Genomic DNA, 17,247 nt, shown 5'->3' with positions numbered 1-17,247 from the left:
TGTTTTATTACCATTGCAAATGAAAGACCTGCTGAATATAGTTTGGATTGTCATTTTACTCCTTTAAAATGGAAACATAAGGTAGAAATACTTAACAGAGTATAGATGTTTGATATGATATATTACCTGCTGGTATTTTTCACAAGGCTAATTTAATTGTTTCTTGTACGTGTTTAGTAACATACATTCGCCATTCTATCGGAATAAACTTGGATCCTTTTTTTTTTGGTTCAATTGTTGATCGCATATATCTTATCAAAATTGCAATGAAGAACACAGCTGATACAGAAATTGACCATGAAGGTTAAAAATGAGAACGAAAGTTAACAATTAAAAAGTTAAGGTTAGCTTCTCAAATTTCCATTTTTATGAAGCATACTTCATAGAGCCATGCCATTACAACAATTTCCTGAGGACCTGAGATCAAACCAGGTGTTAAACAAGGTGTTTATTGCGGTTTGATGTGATCAGTCAGTAGATGTTTGTGTTGCGTATATAAACTCATCATAGATACCAGGACTAAATTTAGTATATACGCCAGGACGCGCGTTTCGTCTACGAAAGACTCATCAGTGACGCTCGAATCCAAAAAAAATCAAAAGGCCAAATATAGTACGTAGTTGAAGAGCATTGAGAACCAAAATTCCTAAATGTTTTGCCAAATACAGCTAAGGTAGTCTATGCCTAAGGTAGAAAAGCCTTAGTATTTCAAAACATTTAAAAAATTTGTTAACAGTAAATTTATAAATATAACCATATCAATGACAATTCATGTCAGCACAAACAATACTGACTACTGGGCTTGTATTACCCGCGGGGAAATAAATCTCCACCAGCGTATGATGTTGCTTGAATTTCTTAGTTTTTTTTTATCATCCATTGCTATGCGTCTGAATATCCTTTTAGTACCACCTGTCTTTTTTCGAAGAAGTTGTATTATTCTGCGTGCAAATAAGAATAATCAAATTGTTAAAAGTAAAAACACAAAAATACCGAACTCCGAGGAAAATTCAAAAAGGAAAATCAAAAATCAAAAGGCAAAATCAAAAGTCCAAACACATCAAACGAATGGGTAACAACTGTCATATTCCTGACTTGGTACAGGCATTTTCTAATGTAGAATGTTAAGTGTAAGAAGTGCAACATGTTGAAAAAAGGTCAGAAATATAACACCTTTTCTTCTGATGCAAAACGAATATGACAGTTGTTGTCTATTTGTTTGATCTGTTTTATCATTTGATTTTGCAATTTGATTAGGGACTATCCGTTTTGAATTTTTTCCGGAGTTCGGTATTTTTGTTTTTTTACTTTTTCATCAGATGCAAATTTTTATTAACATCGTTTCTCTGGTGATGTTTGTCAACGATGAGTTTGTACGTTCGATGTTAGTTGCTTATAATGTATGATCCGAATTTCTTTGTTGGTGTCTTCTGCTTGATTTGTTTCCAAGAATGTTCTATAAATTCATTTCGAAACATGAATCCGAATTCGAAATATCTGATGGAAGGTACATAATTGGCTGTTCGTGTCGGCCAAAAACATTTTCGCTTCGTCAAAATTTGGAATTTTGCTATAATTTCTAACGAGAAAAATATTCAGAAAGACGGAAAGACAAGTATGTAAGCATTTACAGGTCACTATCAAAACTGACCAAATCCCATAGCATACAGAAATCTTTAGAAGACCACTTTGATTTAATAGAATACAAATTTTTAATATGAATGAAAGAGAATCATCCACAAGACAAACGTTGAAAAAGGATCATAGTTACTATGTTGAATAAAATTGTTTAACTTGGAATATATTTTTCTAATTACTATCTTGCGGTATTGTTTGCTTATATATCGTTCGACATGATGTTAACAACTGATTATATATTTTCAGCTATGCCAGTCGGTTTAACTGACTTATCAGACGGTGATGACATGTTACTACTCTATACGAGCCAGGATGTTCAAGTAGGAACAGTAAGTTCAATCAATGATTAATCACAATATAAGTAGCATGTTGACTAATAAGGTAATGGTAAAACAAGTTTCATACTTCAAAGTTTCTTTTATCTTTGCCTCGTTTGAACTTGATGAAGACTGTTCACTTAGACGTGCATATATCGAAAATGATATCGAATATATTTACTTTATATGTATATACAATTTGGATCTGTATTGTTACCAACAATGTTCTTTTCGTATGTTTAAAAATTTACCGACATGTTTTTTTTTTATTTTCAACTATTTAATTCACAAGATAAAGAAATCATCAATGGACTTAAGCGTTCAGTTATAATAACAGTGTTTATGTATCTGATGTGTTTTACAAAATATATAATTTCAGTCAGCTAAAACCAAATCTACAGAAAACAGGATTTTGAACCTTATTAGAAATGTACTACAGGATACATTGGTACCTGGTGAACAACCAGTTGTAATTGCTACTCCTAAAATGACTGTACAGTTTGAAAAGAATAGTGCTGAACAATTAGCTAACAAATCTATAGACGTAGGCAATGCTAAAGTAGACCTACCAACTTGGTGTGACATGCAACCCGCTCCGTGTGATAACAGCAAAACTGTGATGATGCAGGTAATGCTTCCATCTTTTTATTTAACAAATAGTTTTAATGAATCTTTTAAAGTCATTATGTTTTCTGGTCTATGCGTCCGTTCGTCAATTCGTCTGACCTGCTTCAGGTTAAAGTTTTTGGTCAGGGTAGTTTTCAATGAAGTTGATGTCCAATCAACTTGAATCTTAGTGCACATGTGGCTTATGATATGATCTTTCTTTTTTTGTTGCCAAATTTTAGAAGGGATATGAAAACAATATAGATTTTTTCTTCTTGAAATAATGGCATGCTTATATTTTCTTTGTCATTGTTATAGTTTTAGTAGCTCCATTATAAAATTATTGAACATCATGTTTTACACATATCTATTAGAAAATTAAGTTATTTTGTTAAAGTTTAGATTGCAATTTTTTTTGTCAAAGTCGACATTATAGAATTTGTTTATGTCCTCTTTAATCTTGTGGTCTCCAAAATTTCATACATCTATCTTTCCAATTTCGATCTTATGATAGCATTATAAGCATAAGGTCACAAGTGCTGTGTAAATTTCCTTTATGGATTGAAAATTAATTCAGGTGGACACAGTTGAATTTTACCAAGTCAAACATATGGCAGTTGTTAGAAATAGTTCGTTTCTATGTATGTTTAATTGGCGTTAGTTTTTGTTGCATCTCAGTGTTTCTGTTCTTCCGTTGTTTTCCTCTTATAGTTGATAGGTTTCCCACAGTTGAGTTTGTTACCCGGATTTCTTTTCTCTCTATCTATCGATTTATAACATTTCAACAGAGGTATACTACTGTTACCTTTATTTAAGTATCAAGCTGGTAGGCATTTTAGAAATTTTCGAAATAATCTTTTATTTTGAATTAAAATTCGTATATTAATTTTACCCCTAAATAGTACAGATATGATCAAGATGCAATAAGTCCTTGCATGAATATTGATATATAACGAATACAAATTATTTCAAGCATTATTTTATCACAATTACTGGTGGCTATAATTTTCAAAGTTTTTTTTTGTATGAACAGACAAAATTCACCACATATGCACCTTACCAGGATACAGAAACATCTTCTCAGATTTCTCCTCGTAGTGGTTCAATAAGTATAGATTTCTACGATGACACAGGAACTACTATAGGAGTAAATCTGAGTCCAGATGTTAATCCTATTGAACTGTATATTCCACTGGACCGTCTGATGCCAAAACCAACCCCGGAGTATGTGGCGCCGTACATTCCGGATAGAAACTGGGAGTTTTTCTATTACCATACAACAGAGATAACGCTTGATAGAGGTTCCCTTCATATTACGTTAAATATAGAAGACACTTCTGCACAGTTTTCATTAGTTATTCGACTTGGAGCTTTTCCGAATATAACGTCAAGAGAATTTGATTTCACCTGTCTAGTAGGACCATCGACTGGTGCAGCTTCAGGTACGTGCCATGTTTTTATATGTAACTGTAATTTGAAACGAAGCATGTATTTATTTTTCATGGTGAGATTGCTAACTTTATTAAAGAAACTGTAGTGTGACATTGTATTTCAAAATATAAAAAACCTCAAAATCGGCGTTGTTCTAATAATTGACTGTTTACCAAGTACTGATATGTTGAAATGATCGAGCACTTCTTCCCCAAAATAACACTTTGTATCTGGTTCTGGTAAATTTGGGCACTTTTTTTCTTTTAACTAAATCAAATATATTATTTATTGACACTATATGTCAAATTTTCTTATCTCCTTCCATCTCTAGTAATTGTCTTGCCCAAATTTACCAGAACCAGATACAAAGTGTTACAAAGAGGTAACTATAGATTGAGATAAATATAATTTCAAATATAAATTACCGTTTCTTTTTTAGTGGCTGATGGTTCATTAACAAACGAATGTTTTATAAGTAGCGATGAAATAAATGGTTATAAAGGAAAAGTTTATATCGGAGTCCGTGAAGTGCGACCATATGAACTTGAAAGATACCGTTCAAATGATCTAATACCAACATCGTTCCCTAAAGCAGACAATTATTTCACAACCAATTACACAATAACAACGTTCTCGGCATCGTGTAACTACTACAGTGTAACAAACAAGAGGTGGCAAACCGATGGATGTAATGTAAGTAATTATTACATTGTCTTTAAAAGCAATAATTTGTTACAGAAAATATATACAATTACTGAATAATAAATTAAAATACAAACCTGTTGCTAATCATATCAATCCACTACACTAGAGAAATTTAAAACCAAAAAATAGCTTGAATGATATAACCTTGCTTATCTATACTATTTAATATGTACATTAAGCAAACTAAGTATTTTTGGTTTCGCGGTATTTTTTTCGGACAAAATTCCCTTTTTAGCTCACCTGGCCCGAAGGGCCAAGTGAGCTTTTCTCATCACTTGGCGTCCGTCGTCCGTCGTCGTTAACTTTTACAAAAATCTTCTCCTCTGAAACTACTGGGCCAAATTAGACCAAACTTGGCCACAATCATCATTGGGGTATCTAGTTTAAAAAATGTGTGGCGTGACCCGCCAAACCAACCAAGATGGCCGCCATGGCTAAAAATAGAACATAGGGGTAAAATGCAGTTTTTGGCTTATAACTCAAAAACCAAAGCATTTAGAGCAAATCTGACATGGGGTAAAATTGTTTATCAGGCCAAGATCTATCTGCCCTGAAATTTGCAGATGAATCGGACAACCCGTTGTTGGGTTGCTGCCCCTGAATTGGTAATTTTAGGGAAATTTTGCTGTTTTTGGTTATTTTCTTGAATATTATTATCGATAGAGATAAACTGTAAACAGCAATAATGTTCAGCAAAGTAAGATCTACAAATAAGTCAACATAACCAAAATGGTCAATTGACCCCTTTAGGAGTTATTGCCCTTTATAGTCAATTTTTAACTATTTTTGGTAAATCTTAGTAATCTTTTACAAAAATCTTCTCCTCTGAAACTACCAAGCCAAATTAAAACAAACTTGGCCACAATCATCATTGGGGTATCTAGTTTAAAAAATGTGTGGCGTGACCCAGCCAATCAACCAAGATGGCCGCCATGGCTAAAAATAGAACATAGGGGTAAAATGCAGTTTTTGGCTTATACCTCGAAAACCAAAGCATTTAGAGCAAATCTGACAGGGAGTAAAATTGTTTATCAGTTCAAGATCTATCTGCCCTGAAATTTTCAGATGAATTTGACAACACGTTGTTGGGTTGCTGCTCCTGAATTGGTAATTTTAGGGAAATTTTGCTGTTTTTCGTTATTATCTTGAATATTATTATAGATAGAGATAAACTGTAAACAGAAATAATGTGCATCAAAGTAAGATCTACAAATAAGTCAACATGATCAAAATGGTCAGTTGACCCCTTTATGAGTTATTGCTCTTTTCAGTCAATTTTTAACCATTTTACGTAAATCTTAGTAATCTTTTACAAAAATCTTCTCCTCTAAAACTACCAGGATAAATTAAAACAAACTTGGCCGCAATCATTATTGGGGTACCTAGTTTAAAAAATGTGTGGCATGACCTGGCCAACCAACCAACATGGCCGCCATGGCTAAAAATAGAACATAGGGGTAAAATGCAGTTTTTGGCTTAAACTCAAAAACCAAAGCATTTAGAGCAAATCTGACAGAGAGTAAAATTGTTTATCAGGTCAAGATCAATCTGCCATGAAATTTGCAGATGGATCGGACAACCTGCTGTTAGGTTGCTGCCCCTCAATTAGTCATTTTAAGTAAATTTTGCCGTTTTTTGTTATTATCTTGAATATTATTATAGATAGAGATAAACTTTAAACAGCAACAATGTACAGCAAAGTAAGACCCAAAAATAAGTTAACATGACCAAAATGGTCAATTGACCCCTTAAGGAGTTATTGTCCTTTATAGTGCATTTTTAACAATTTTCATAAAATTTGTAAATTTTAACTAACATTTTCGACTTAAACTTTTAGGCCAAGTTCAATATAGATAGAAATAATTGTAAGCAGCAAGAATGTTCAGTAAAGTAAGATGTTCAAACACATCACCATCACCTAAACACAATTTTGTCATGAATTCAAATGCATCCTTTGTTTAATATTCACATAGACCAAGGTGAGCGACACAGACTCTTTGGAGCCTCTAGTTTGAATTCATTATTCTACTAAGCAAAAAGATAACTTCCCATTTTTACACCTACATAACTTACAAACGACCACAATGCTTTAGAATATTACATCTGACCATTCTCTTGTTACTAATATCACTAAGGAATATGCCTTTCACAATTTTTTGCACGGTATAGATTGATATATTATTACCGCTACTTAACGTCGAAGATTTAAACTACTGTCTTTTTTTTTATTTAAAAAAAATAATAAAAAATACTTGCTGATATTTTTTTTACACCACACTCTGATGTTGTGTACAAAAACTCACCACAGCCGCTCAAATAAAAAATGATAACATAACAAGCAATGTATCAAAATGAATAGCATAGATACCAAGTACTTAAAAAATATAACTCGGATAATGTTAAACTTTTAAGATATGAAATTGTCAATCTCAATTATTGAACAACAATACCAAACCGTTTGATTTTTCTGCACTCGCCACTAAAAGATATCATGCTTATTTAAAGATCGAATAAATATTTTAACAATGCCTTTTCGTAAACAATAAAAATCATAGCTACAAATTTCTTAAAACACAATGATTGCAACGGCAACGGAACAGAAGATAATTACACCAATATCACATAATAGTTGATTGCTTACTTGGTTCTATTTTTGAAATAGCATATAAGAACAAAAACATGTTACTGTTTGCATTTTGTCATCGGTTTGTTGTTTTCTCATTAAGTTTCAGTTGGTATTGCTTTACATCCATCTCTATAGACATACAAAACATGGATGGTACATTCATTCATCGAATATTATTAACTCATATATAAACTATGTAATTTAAGGTTGGACCGAAAACCGACACATCGCTAACACACTGTTTATGTACCCATTTAACAACATTTGCTGGTGGCTGGGTTGTAACACCAAATACAATAGACTGGAATTTTGTCTTCAGTAATGCAGACTTCCTGAAAAATCCTACTCTGTACATCACAATGATTGTTATATCTGTGTTGTATTTGGTTGTTGTAATTTGGGCAAGAAGACAGGATAAAAAGGACATTGAAAAGGTAAATTATAAAAGTGATTTATAGTGGCATCATCTTTATTTAATTTAAAGTTATTTTTCTTAACTTTCGTATTAAAGGCAATTTTGAGTGTAAATCTTTTTCTTGTTCGAGTTTGTAGTTTTCAGTTCATTTAAATTACTGAATTAGAAATCCCTTATTTTCAAATAATTGAAACTCGAATTTTATCTAAGAAAAAATAAGTTTTTCCTATTTCTGAAATAATAAAAGTTAGCTTAGTATATCACTATCTTGATAAAAATAGAACAATGAACGTGAATATTTCTTACTGTGCCGATTATCCGTATTAGATAAATACAATATTGCAATGTTTTATAAAAAGTAAAATATTTGATTTGTTACAGCTTGGACTTACACCTTTAATTGACAATGACAAGAAGGACAAATACTTCTACGAAATAGTAGTTGTCACAGGGATGAGAAGAAAAGCGGGAACTGATTCGGAGGTAAAATATTAAAAGAAACACAAAACTGAAGATTAGATGTACTATCAGAAAAAAGTATTTGTACTTTTCAATTAAACAGATTACATTGAGGTAATAATCAATTAGCACATGTATGTTTTGTGTAAGAAAATAAAAAGTTGAATATTGACCTAGGCAATCTGAATATGGGAGTTGTGATATAAATTAGTCTGTTTATATGTATGTTGACGTTTGTTTTTGTTGCTCTTCAGTGTTCTGTTGTACCTGTGTTTTCCACTTACAGTTTATGTGTTTCTCTCGGTTTTAGTTTCTCAATCGATTTATGAATTTTGAAGACCAGTATACTACTGTTGCCTTTATTTGTAGGTTCAGTTCATTTTGAGCGGAGAAGACGATGAAACCGACGTAAGAACATTATCAGATTCTAAGAGGAAGGTCCTAAGACGAGGAACTGTCGATGGGTTCCTGATGTCTGCACCAAGGTGACACATATTCACTTTTATGATTGTAATAAACATTAGTCGTACTCGATTAAAATGCATTCACATCTAAAACCCTACATGCAAATAAGTTTCAAAAGAATTAGTTTATGTCATTTTCTAAGTTCACTCCCTTTCTTTTGGATATTGACAAATATAATGTATACCCATATAAGAATTAGCATAGAGCAAGACATGATTTTTTTTTTTCATTTATAAACAAACATTTCGCACCAGCCTTAGCCTTGTTGAGCGAAAATCATTTATGTTTTATAAATAAAACTTAAAGTACTCTTTACTTAGATATTGGCTAGTTGTATATTTGTCGTAACCATAAAGTTTATTACAGATAGGATTATGTTTCGATTTGCGTTATGGTCAATACCCGCAGTCTGTAGAATAATTTCAACATTTTATTTTTATTTCCTTTCATTACATTTTAAAATCATAATTTTATTTAGGATAATTTTAGACAATTGATTATTACAGGATTTTTCTTCGTGTTAGGGAGTTGGGATTCCTTAAATTTCTAACTTATGCACAAATACCAGATTATAATACTTTTTCCGAGAAAAGACTTTCATGTATTTATGACCCCGTGGCAAGGCGAAGGGGTCATTTTAAAAGTGTTACTCGTGGATGTCCGTCATTCCATCTTTTCTTCTTTCCATATATAAAAAAGAAGATGTGGTATGATTGCCAATGAGACAACTGTCCACAAGAGACCAAAATGACACAGCCAATAACAACTATAGGTCACCGTACGGCCTTCAACAATGGGCAAAGCCCATACCGCATAGTCAGCTATAAAGGGCCCCGATAAGACAATGTAAAATAATTCAAACGAGAAAACTAACGGCCTTATGTATATAAGAAAATATGAAAAACAAATATGTAACACATAAACAAACGACAACCACTGTTCATTGGAAGAGAGAGCCTGAGCGGAGCATATGTGTCCTCAGATACATTTTTTTATAATTTAAAAACATGTATATAGTTCATTGACTACTTTAACAATTTGCATACTTCACAGGCCACTAGGTGCTCTGAACTACCTACACATTTGGCATGACAACTCTGGTAAAGGAACAATGGCGTCCTGGTACCTTAGAAGTGTGGTGATAAGAGATGTACAGACTGACGAGAAATTTATTTTTATTAGCAACAGATGGTTTGCCGTAGAAGAAGATGATGGACAGGTGTTTAAATTATTTTGTATAAGAAAGTCAAATCAGTATTGTTTCAAAAAAGAGAACAAAATAATAATTACATCATTTCAAATAACTTCTTATTGGACTTTTAACATGTTTAAAAAAGTAAATACTAGTAATTTTCTTCTTCATGTATAATGTAACATAGATCATCATAATTGTGTATTTATGTCATTTTAATGCAGATCGATAGAGTAATACCTGTTGCTGGAAAGGAACAAATGACAGAATTCAGCCACTTGTTTACGGAGAAAACAACTAAAAGTTTAAGTGATGGTCACCTCTGGTTCTCTGTGGTTGCTCGTCCTCCACAAAGCAGATTCACCCGTGTGCAGCGTGTATCTTGTTGTTTATGTTTACTCTACCTGTCGATGTTAACCAATGCCATGTTTTATGAGAAAGATGAAGGTGCAAAGACATACACGTTTGGACCATTTGCACTTTCACCAGAACAGGTAATTAGCCTCTTTCTTAACTCATTTGTCAATTAATTAAAGCGCACGTAAGGTTGTCTTATTCCTGGTCATACTTTTCTTCATAAATTTCCTAGTCTTTTCAGATGGACAACTTTGACTTTCATGTATTTTATTCAGAATTAATTCATCTTTTAAAATATTAAATCCATAAAATAAACGCAGAAATTTATTGTACAATAAGTAGAAATATTCAGTAATTTAGTATTGAAAATTGACAAATATATTTATAATATATATAACTAACTGTACGCGGGTGAGTAAATGATTACTAAAGAAATTTATAAATATAATAAACATAAAATATTTTCAGATATATATTGGAGTTCTTAGCAATCTAATAGTCTTTCCCGTAACGTTATTAATCATAACGTTGTTTAGAAAATCACGTCCGAAAAACAAACGACCATCTAGGATACAAACTGCTCTAAACAACACTACTAAGCGAGCCACATCCATGACAGATGTTAACCCAACACTTGAAAACACCAGAGAAGGAACATTGACACCATCAATTCTACTGGAGCAGAAAAATCGTCCAGATACATCAATGTCACGTGGCTACACATCATTATCGGTCGGCGACTTGGCAAATAAACCATCAGGAAAGAAAAGGAAGAAGAAGATGGACTTACCTTGGTATTTTGTAATATTTGGATGGATTCTTTTATGGAGTGCCACATTAGTATCCGGGGCATTTGTTATTTTCTATGGAATCCAGTTCCAAGACACAAAGTGTCAGAAATGGATTACATCGATGTTGATTTCATTCATCTCCTCAATTTTTGTGACGCAGCCGATAAAGGTAAACATACGTTGTTTTATGTTCATTCGATATTTCCTTGTTGTTGGCTTAACGTCTAGCAAATTTTTCGTGCATTTTCAGGAAAAGCCTATTATAACCAAAGATGTCGATTGCAATGAAAAAAGACTGAAAATTAAAAGTGCCACTGGTAGAATGGTTTATTGGTGTTCATTCTCAATTTTAAATTCGCCGAGCTATTTAACTTCATTCATAGATTAGAAAAAGAGCAAAAGTCAATCAAACTGTGTTCAATCCTTACTTTTGGAAATGTCATTGTTATTTTTACTGGCCCAGTTTTGTCTTCACTTAGCATCTGATGTCTGTCGTTTTAATTTAAACACACATTTTCTCCCCTGAAAATACTGTTCAAAATTAAATCAGACTTGTAAAAAATCATCATTTGGGTCGAGTTTTTAAAAATGTATACCGATGACTGATATGGCTTGGAATAAAACAAAGAGGTAAATTACAAGTCCTTCTTAGTTGCCCTTTATACATTACCTTCAAAGAACTTATTCATGTCCTATATTTTGATACATTCAATTAGCTGTGTACTTTATTTAGGTGTTCCTGACTGCAATTGTTTTGTCTCTACTTGTAAAAAATCCAGGAGCCGACGATGACGAGGAGGAAGACGATGAAGAAAAACCACACATATCACCAGACGACCCACTTCTTCACGAGGACTCAAGTATGCTTTAAAATTTCAAACACTGTTTTCATTCGTTGTTTCAAAATCAAAATCTATGCACTATTCTTTGATTAGGATACTTGTGCCTGTTACTTAGCTAGTTAAAGTTAAAACTAAATATTAGTGGAGCGTTTTATAAAGTTAACACGAACACAATAATCCATTATGATTATCATTGTGCTTCAACTGTCAAAGAATACCTTTATTGATCATACAGACGCAAAGTAAGGTTACATCTTACGTTGTACTTATTTGATATTGTAGAATCATGGTTATTATATATCCTGTATGAATACCATGTTTAAATGATTTTCCTTTTATCTTTAAGTATTCTCCGCTACAAGACCTAAGAGAGCGGCCTATGCACCGCCAGACCCGGTGTTGGTAGAAAAAGCTCGACAAGTGAGGTTAAAGGAAATCAAAATGTGGTCTGTTGTCAGGGAACTCGTGTTTTATTCCTTTTTCTTGTGGATTCTAATGGTCATCAGCTACAGGAACCGATCGGAGCTGATGTATACATACAAAAACAGCATGGAACAAGTGTTCATAGTTACAAATGATACAAATCATTGGTTTATGAAGGTAAGAACTTGCCATACAACTATTTATTTCATTTGTTTAAAGGAAGTCTAATTTTGAAATAATAAAGAAATCCATAAATTCTCTTACAGGTATATTTTCAAATAGGTAATGCATTATTCTGAAGATAGTCGCAATAGATTATTTTTGAAATAAAAAAAAAACTTTGACGAAGTTCAGACACTAACTATGCTAGGACATGACAAATTGCTTGGAAAGATCAGTTTTTCCCACTTTGTAGCTACTTGTACATAAAAAACAGTGATGAAGTTATAGTATCATTGTGGTTGAGAGATGTTGAAGAAATTGTGACATTGGACAAAAAACATTGATAGAAAATATAAGTTTATACGAGAAAAAACACAACCAAAATAAATGAATTTTTAGTCTGGTAATCGTTGGAAATGCTTTCACTTGTGACTCTTTCTTTTCGTATAAAAATTCAACAGACCTCGTCACAACAAAATACTTCCCCCTTAAAGTGTAACTCATCAAATGTTACGGTATGGTATTAAAGGAACATTCAAATGGATGCATTATCTGACAAACTGTTTCAAAATCATTTATAATTAACTCAGGGCTAAGTGGTATGGGAAAATATATGCGCATCGATTCTGATTTAGAAGCGTAAATTATCATAACATTAATATATACAACTGTATGTACCTTTTCAAGGCTAAGAACCAGGATGACTTTTGGTCTTGGGCTAAATCAGGAATGGGAAATGGACTTAGAGCACTGAATTACTATAATGATGAACAGCCCCTATTCTTGCGTGGTTACATCAATGACAAACAATCTAGGATTATGGGATACGCAACCATGAGACAACTGAGGGTAACAAGGGGTAAGTAATCATTTACAGCAAAAAAAAATAATTTGTTTGGTTTTACATGTATCCTTGTAAAGGACGCACTCAACAGTTCTCACGGAGATATGCAGATAAACAACTCAATGGAAAGAAACTACAATAAAATATGTTTTTTAGAAATTGGAATCGCTTACAACAGGGATCCTGTCTTAACCAGCCTTTTATAGGTTAAGCTCATTTGGTTTTTATGCAGATACATGTTTTAAGTTTCTTGCTCTCTAAACTAAAAATTATGTCGTATATATATTATTTTCTTTCAAATTGACATCAGACAGGATACCAAGGCTAACTAAGATCATATACATAAAAATTCATCACAGAGTTTGGCACTTCAGTCCATCTATTCATTTCCAGAAATTTAAATTTTCAAATTTAAAATTGGCTAGGTTTAACTAACATTTTACTATTTAAGAAATTAGAACAATGAAATAATCTCTATTTAACATAAAAACATTTCAGATATTTGTTCACACCAGTTTATTCAGCAGAATCAAATAAGAAATGTTTTCTTGATATATTTCAGGATCTTGCAAAGTTCCTGACCAAGTAGTAGGTATAATACACGAATGTAACGACGAGTACAGTGTTCATAACCAGGACGAAAGCAGCTACGAACCGGGATGGAAGCCATTAACGGGAAATACTTCTAGAGAAGAATATCGATATACGACTGCTAATGAACTTGAGGGATATCCGTACTGGGGTGAGGTATCCATGTATAGCGGTGGTGGATATGTTGTCAGGTTACGTGGAAACGTCTCAACACTCAGAAATAAAATGATAGAATTACAAGAAGAAGGTTGGATTGATCGATATACAAGAGCAGTGTTCGTAGAGTTTACGGTATATAATCCTGGTATAAACTTGTTTGCAGTATCAACTATGCTTGCCGAGTTCCGACCAAGTCAGGGTATAGTTCCATCGTATCGATTTGAGCCAGTCAATTTATTTCCCTATATGAACTCTGCTATGTTGTTTGTATTGGCATGTGAGTTTTCATATCTTTTATTCACGGTGTATTTCATTTTTGCTGAAGCTCGTAACATCTACAAGCAGAAGCTGTCTTATTTTAAAGAGTTTTGGAATTTGGTAGAGTTGGGAATTTGTGCAATGTCAGTTACCGCAGTTGTAATATATTTCTATCGTATGTTTGAAACCAACAAGTTAACAGAACGATTTAAAGTTAGTCATGGAAATGAGTATATGAAATTTCAATATGTTGGGTATTGGAGTGAGATATTTTCTTATATAGTTGGTTGGTTGGCTTTCTTTGCAACTTTGAAATTCCTGAAATTACTTCGGTTTAACAAGAAAATCTGTCTTTTGGCATCAACAATTAAAGCATCCGCAAGAGATCTGCTTCACTTTAGTGTCATCTTCAACATTGTTTTCTTGGCTTTTATTCAATTATTCTATATGATTTATGTGGCAAACATCAAGTCCTTTAAAACTTTTGTAACATCTTGCGAATCAGGTGTCGTAATGATGATGGGTAAATTCGATATTTATGCAATGTCAAATGCCCAACCTGTCTTAACACAAGTTTTCCTGTTCTTGTATGTTGTTGTGATCACGTTTATTGTTGTCAACATGTTCCTCTCCATCTTGAATGAGACCTTTTCTGCGGTTCGAATGGACGCAAACAAACAGAATAACGACTATGAAATAGTCCAGTTTATGTTAGGCAGACTAAAACTATGGACTGGAGTTGGAACTCCCGACAAAAACGTTCTTAAACCAAACAGCGTACATGCTGCAGACACACGTGGTCCGACTGAATTGTTCCCCGACCAGATTGATCGTCTGCTACACTCGATATCACACATATACATGGAGAAAGAACGGCTTGATGAGTTGTTTGATAAGAATGCCTATGGTAAACGGAAAGGAGCCGATTTACCCATGTATGATCCACCATCAGTGCGCAGTCTTAAGTATGAAAAGATGACTATGGTTCAGACCTAAGAGAAACAATATATATTTGTGTTGTGATCTTCGACAATGCTCTCTTTTGAGCAAATTTGATTTTTGGGGTAATAACAAAATTTCAAAGTGTTAAAGAGGGAAAGGGGAGGCATATAACTTTTCAACACAAAAATGAAAATAACCATCAATGCAGTTATTTTTCACATATACAATGTTCTGTCTATAAACGATCAACGAATGAAAATCATGCCATGTTATAAAAAACATAGATCTTCATAAAACTTATAGTTAAATAATTTGATGATATTTAATATATAAATCTATCTCTATTCTCATTGTAAATGAATAATTTCAGACAAGTAAAGACGTTCTAGAGCTTCAGACATCTTTTTGTTTATATTTCACTTTTGTTTTGATGTTTTTTTTCTCTGTCCAAATGAAACTTAATCTTTATTTCCAAAATGTAAAAACAAATTGTTACAAAAGATGTATTCTATTGAGTATTTGAATTAGATTAAGATTTTTCTGTACAATATTTACAGTTGTCTTATTGCTTTCTCAGTTCTTGTAAAGAGAGTAATAAACCTACCGTACTTTTACCTATACTTGTTAACATTTATAGATTGTGACTTAGATTGAGAGTTGTCTCATTGGCACTCAAACAACATCTTTTTATTTTAATCTGAAATATACCTAAAGAATAAAAATAATCAAGTAAAGGCGTCTTTATTACTGAGTTTTAATTTTTTCTTCTTCTAATTATTGGTTTATTTTGTATTCTTATTTCAAATGATATCCGATTACAATAGATAAATAAGTCATATGTACATGCACTGATTTTATTTAACAGCAGAATGCATCGAGTGAATAGGTAAAGGTATATATTTTTGCGAGCTTGCTTATTATTTGAACCATGAAGTTGGTATTAGGTTAGCTAACTACCTTCTTTTCGGAGTAGTCTAGTCCTACAGACCGATAGATTTGGTTATAGGTCGGACTAGTCTACTCTTAAAGGAAGGTAGTTTACCAGACCTAATTATGACTTATCGGTTCAGATATCACGCAAGTTTACCAAAGATATTACCTGTACTTACATACTCTAAGCATTCTGCTGTAATGGTTTCAGGAACAATATTTAAATGTATGAAGTTATTTTTCCAGTTTTAATGAATCAAATACTGTATTTTTTGTTCAAATAGGCATGATTTATGGATCTTATACTGAAACACATTTTTATACTGCATTCTTTAATCTTTTACTATCTGTAAAGTTTTTTCCTTGTTCAGGATTTGAATAAAACTTTGGCTCAATTTTTGTTGTTGTTATATGATTGTGTATGATTTTATTTACATTCGAAGGATAGACAAGTTGTCGTTTGCGATACGCTACATTTCCACCGGCATGACAAATTCACAGAAAAAAATCTTTTAAGAAAAAAGAAAGGTCATGGCTTTCAACAAAACACGACACATCAAAAGAGAATAAAAAGTGTAAATATCTCACATATAAAGTTTAACAGAGAACTTCCTCAGTCGAAGAGGGCATACTAAAAATTTGGCTACACTTTTAGATTTCTTTTGATCATATTGGTATTACAGTTTGCGATAATGAAGAATATGTTAAAGAGACAACAACCCGACCATAGAACAGACAACAGCCGAAGGCCACGAATGGGTCTTCAATGCAGCGAGAACCTTATGTACCCGTATGAGTCCTTCAGCTGGCACCTAATACATATACTGGATACATTACACAAATAACGTGCACCGAACCTTTTGTATATGTAAGTGCATTAGCTTGTATCCTTCATAGGTATAAAAAAAAAAAGAACGCTAACTTTGATTCACAAGCGTTGTGATATTTTGAATAAAATACACTGCATTGACTAGATGATATATGTCAAATGTAATATGGATTTCATAAATGTTTCTCGTTTTTCGTTTTTTCATTTACAGTAGAGTAAACCGTTTGTTTTCCTGTTTGACTGCTTTAATGCTAGTCACTTGTTT

The 17,247-nt window shown here is 32.7% G+C and overlaps 1 protein-coding gene across 1 annotated transcript in view; it reads left to right on the top strand.

The window, feature by feature from the left end:
* LOC134725512 (uncharacterized) overlaps positions 1–16,548 on the top strand; it is a 45,729-nt gene extending 29,181 nt beyond the window's left edge. Inside the window, exons 24-37 of the mRNA XM_063589385.1 lie at positions 1,885–1,967; positions 2,335–2,583; positions 3,595–4,003; positions 4,432–4,685; positions 7,530–7,757; positions 8,120–8,221; positions 8,567–8,682; positions 9,716–9,881; positions 10,079–10,348; positions 10,680–11,171; positions 11,736–11,862; positions 12,191–12,444; positions 13,117–13,288; positions 13,836–16,548. Of these exons, the coding sequence (XP_063445455.1) occupies positions 1,885–1,967; positions 2,335–2,583; positions 3,595–4,003; positions 4,432–4,685; positions 7,530–7,757; positions 8,120–8,221; positions 8,567–8,682; positions 9,716–9,881; positions 10,079–10,348; positions 10,680–11,171; positions 11,736–11,862; positions 12,191–12,444; positions 13,117–13,288; positions 13,836–15,277 (4,364 nt within the window). The 3' untranslated portion in view covers positions 15,278–16,548. The remainder of the gene's footprint in view (positions 1–1,884; positions 1,968–2,334; positions 2,584–3,594; positions 4,004–4,431; positions 4,686–7,529; positions 7,758–8,119; positions 8,222–8,566; positions 8,683–9,715; positions 9,882–10,078; positions 10,349–10,679; positions 11,172–11,735; positions 11,863–12,190; positions 12,445–13,116; positions 13,289–13,835) is intronic.
* The last annotated feature ends 699 nt before the right edge of the window (positions 16,549–17,247 follow it).

This window comes from Mytilus trossulus, chromosome 7 (genome assembly GCF_036588685.1).
Source record: "Mytilus trossulus isolate FHL-02 chromosome 7, PNRI_Mtr1.1.1.hap1, whole genome shotgun sequence".
NCBI lineage: Eukaryota > Metazoa > Mollusca > Bivalvia > Mytilida > Mytilidae > Mytilus > Mytilus trossulus.
This window is presented reverse-complemented; position numbering and strand designations above follow the sequence as displayed.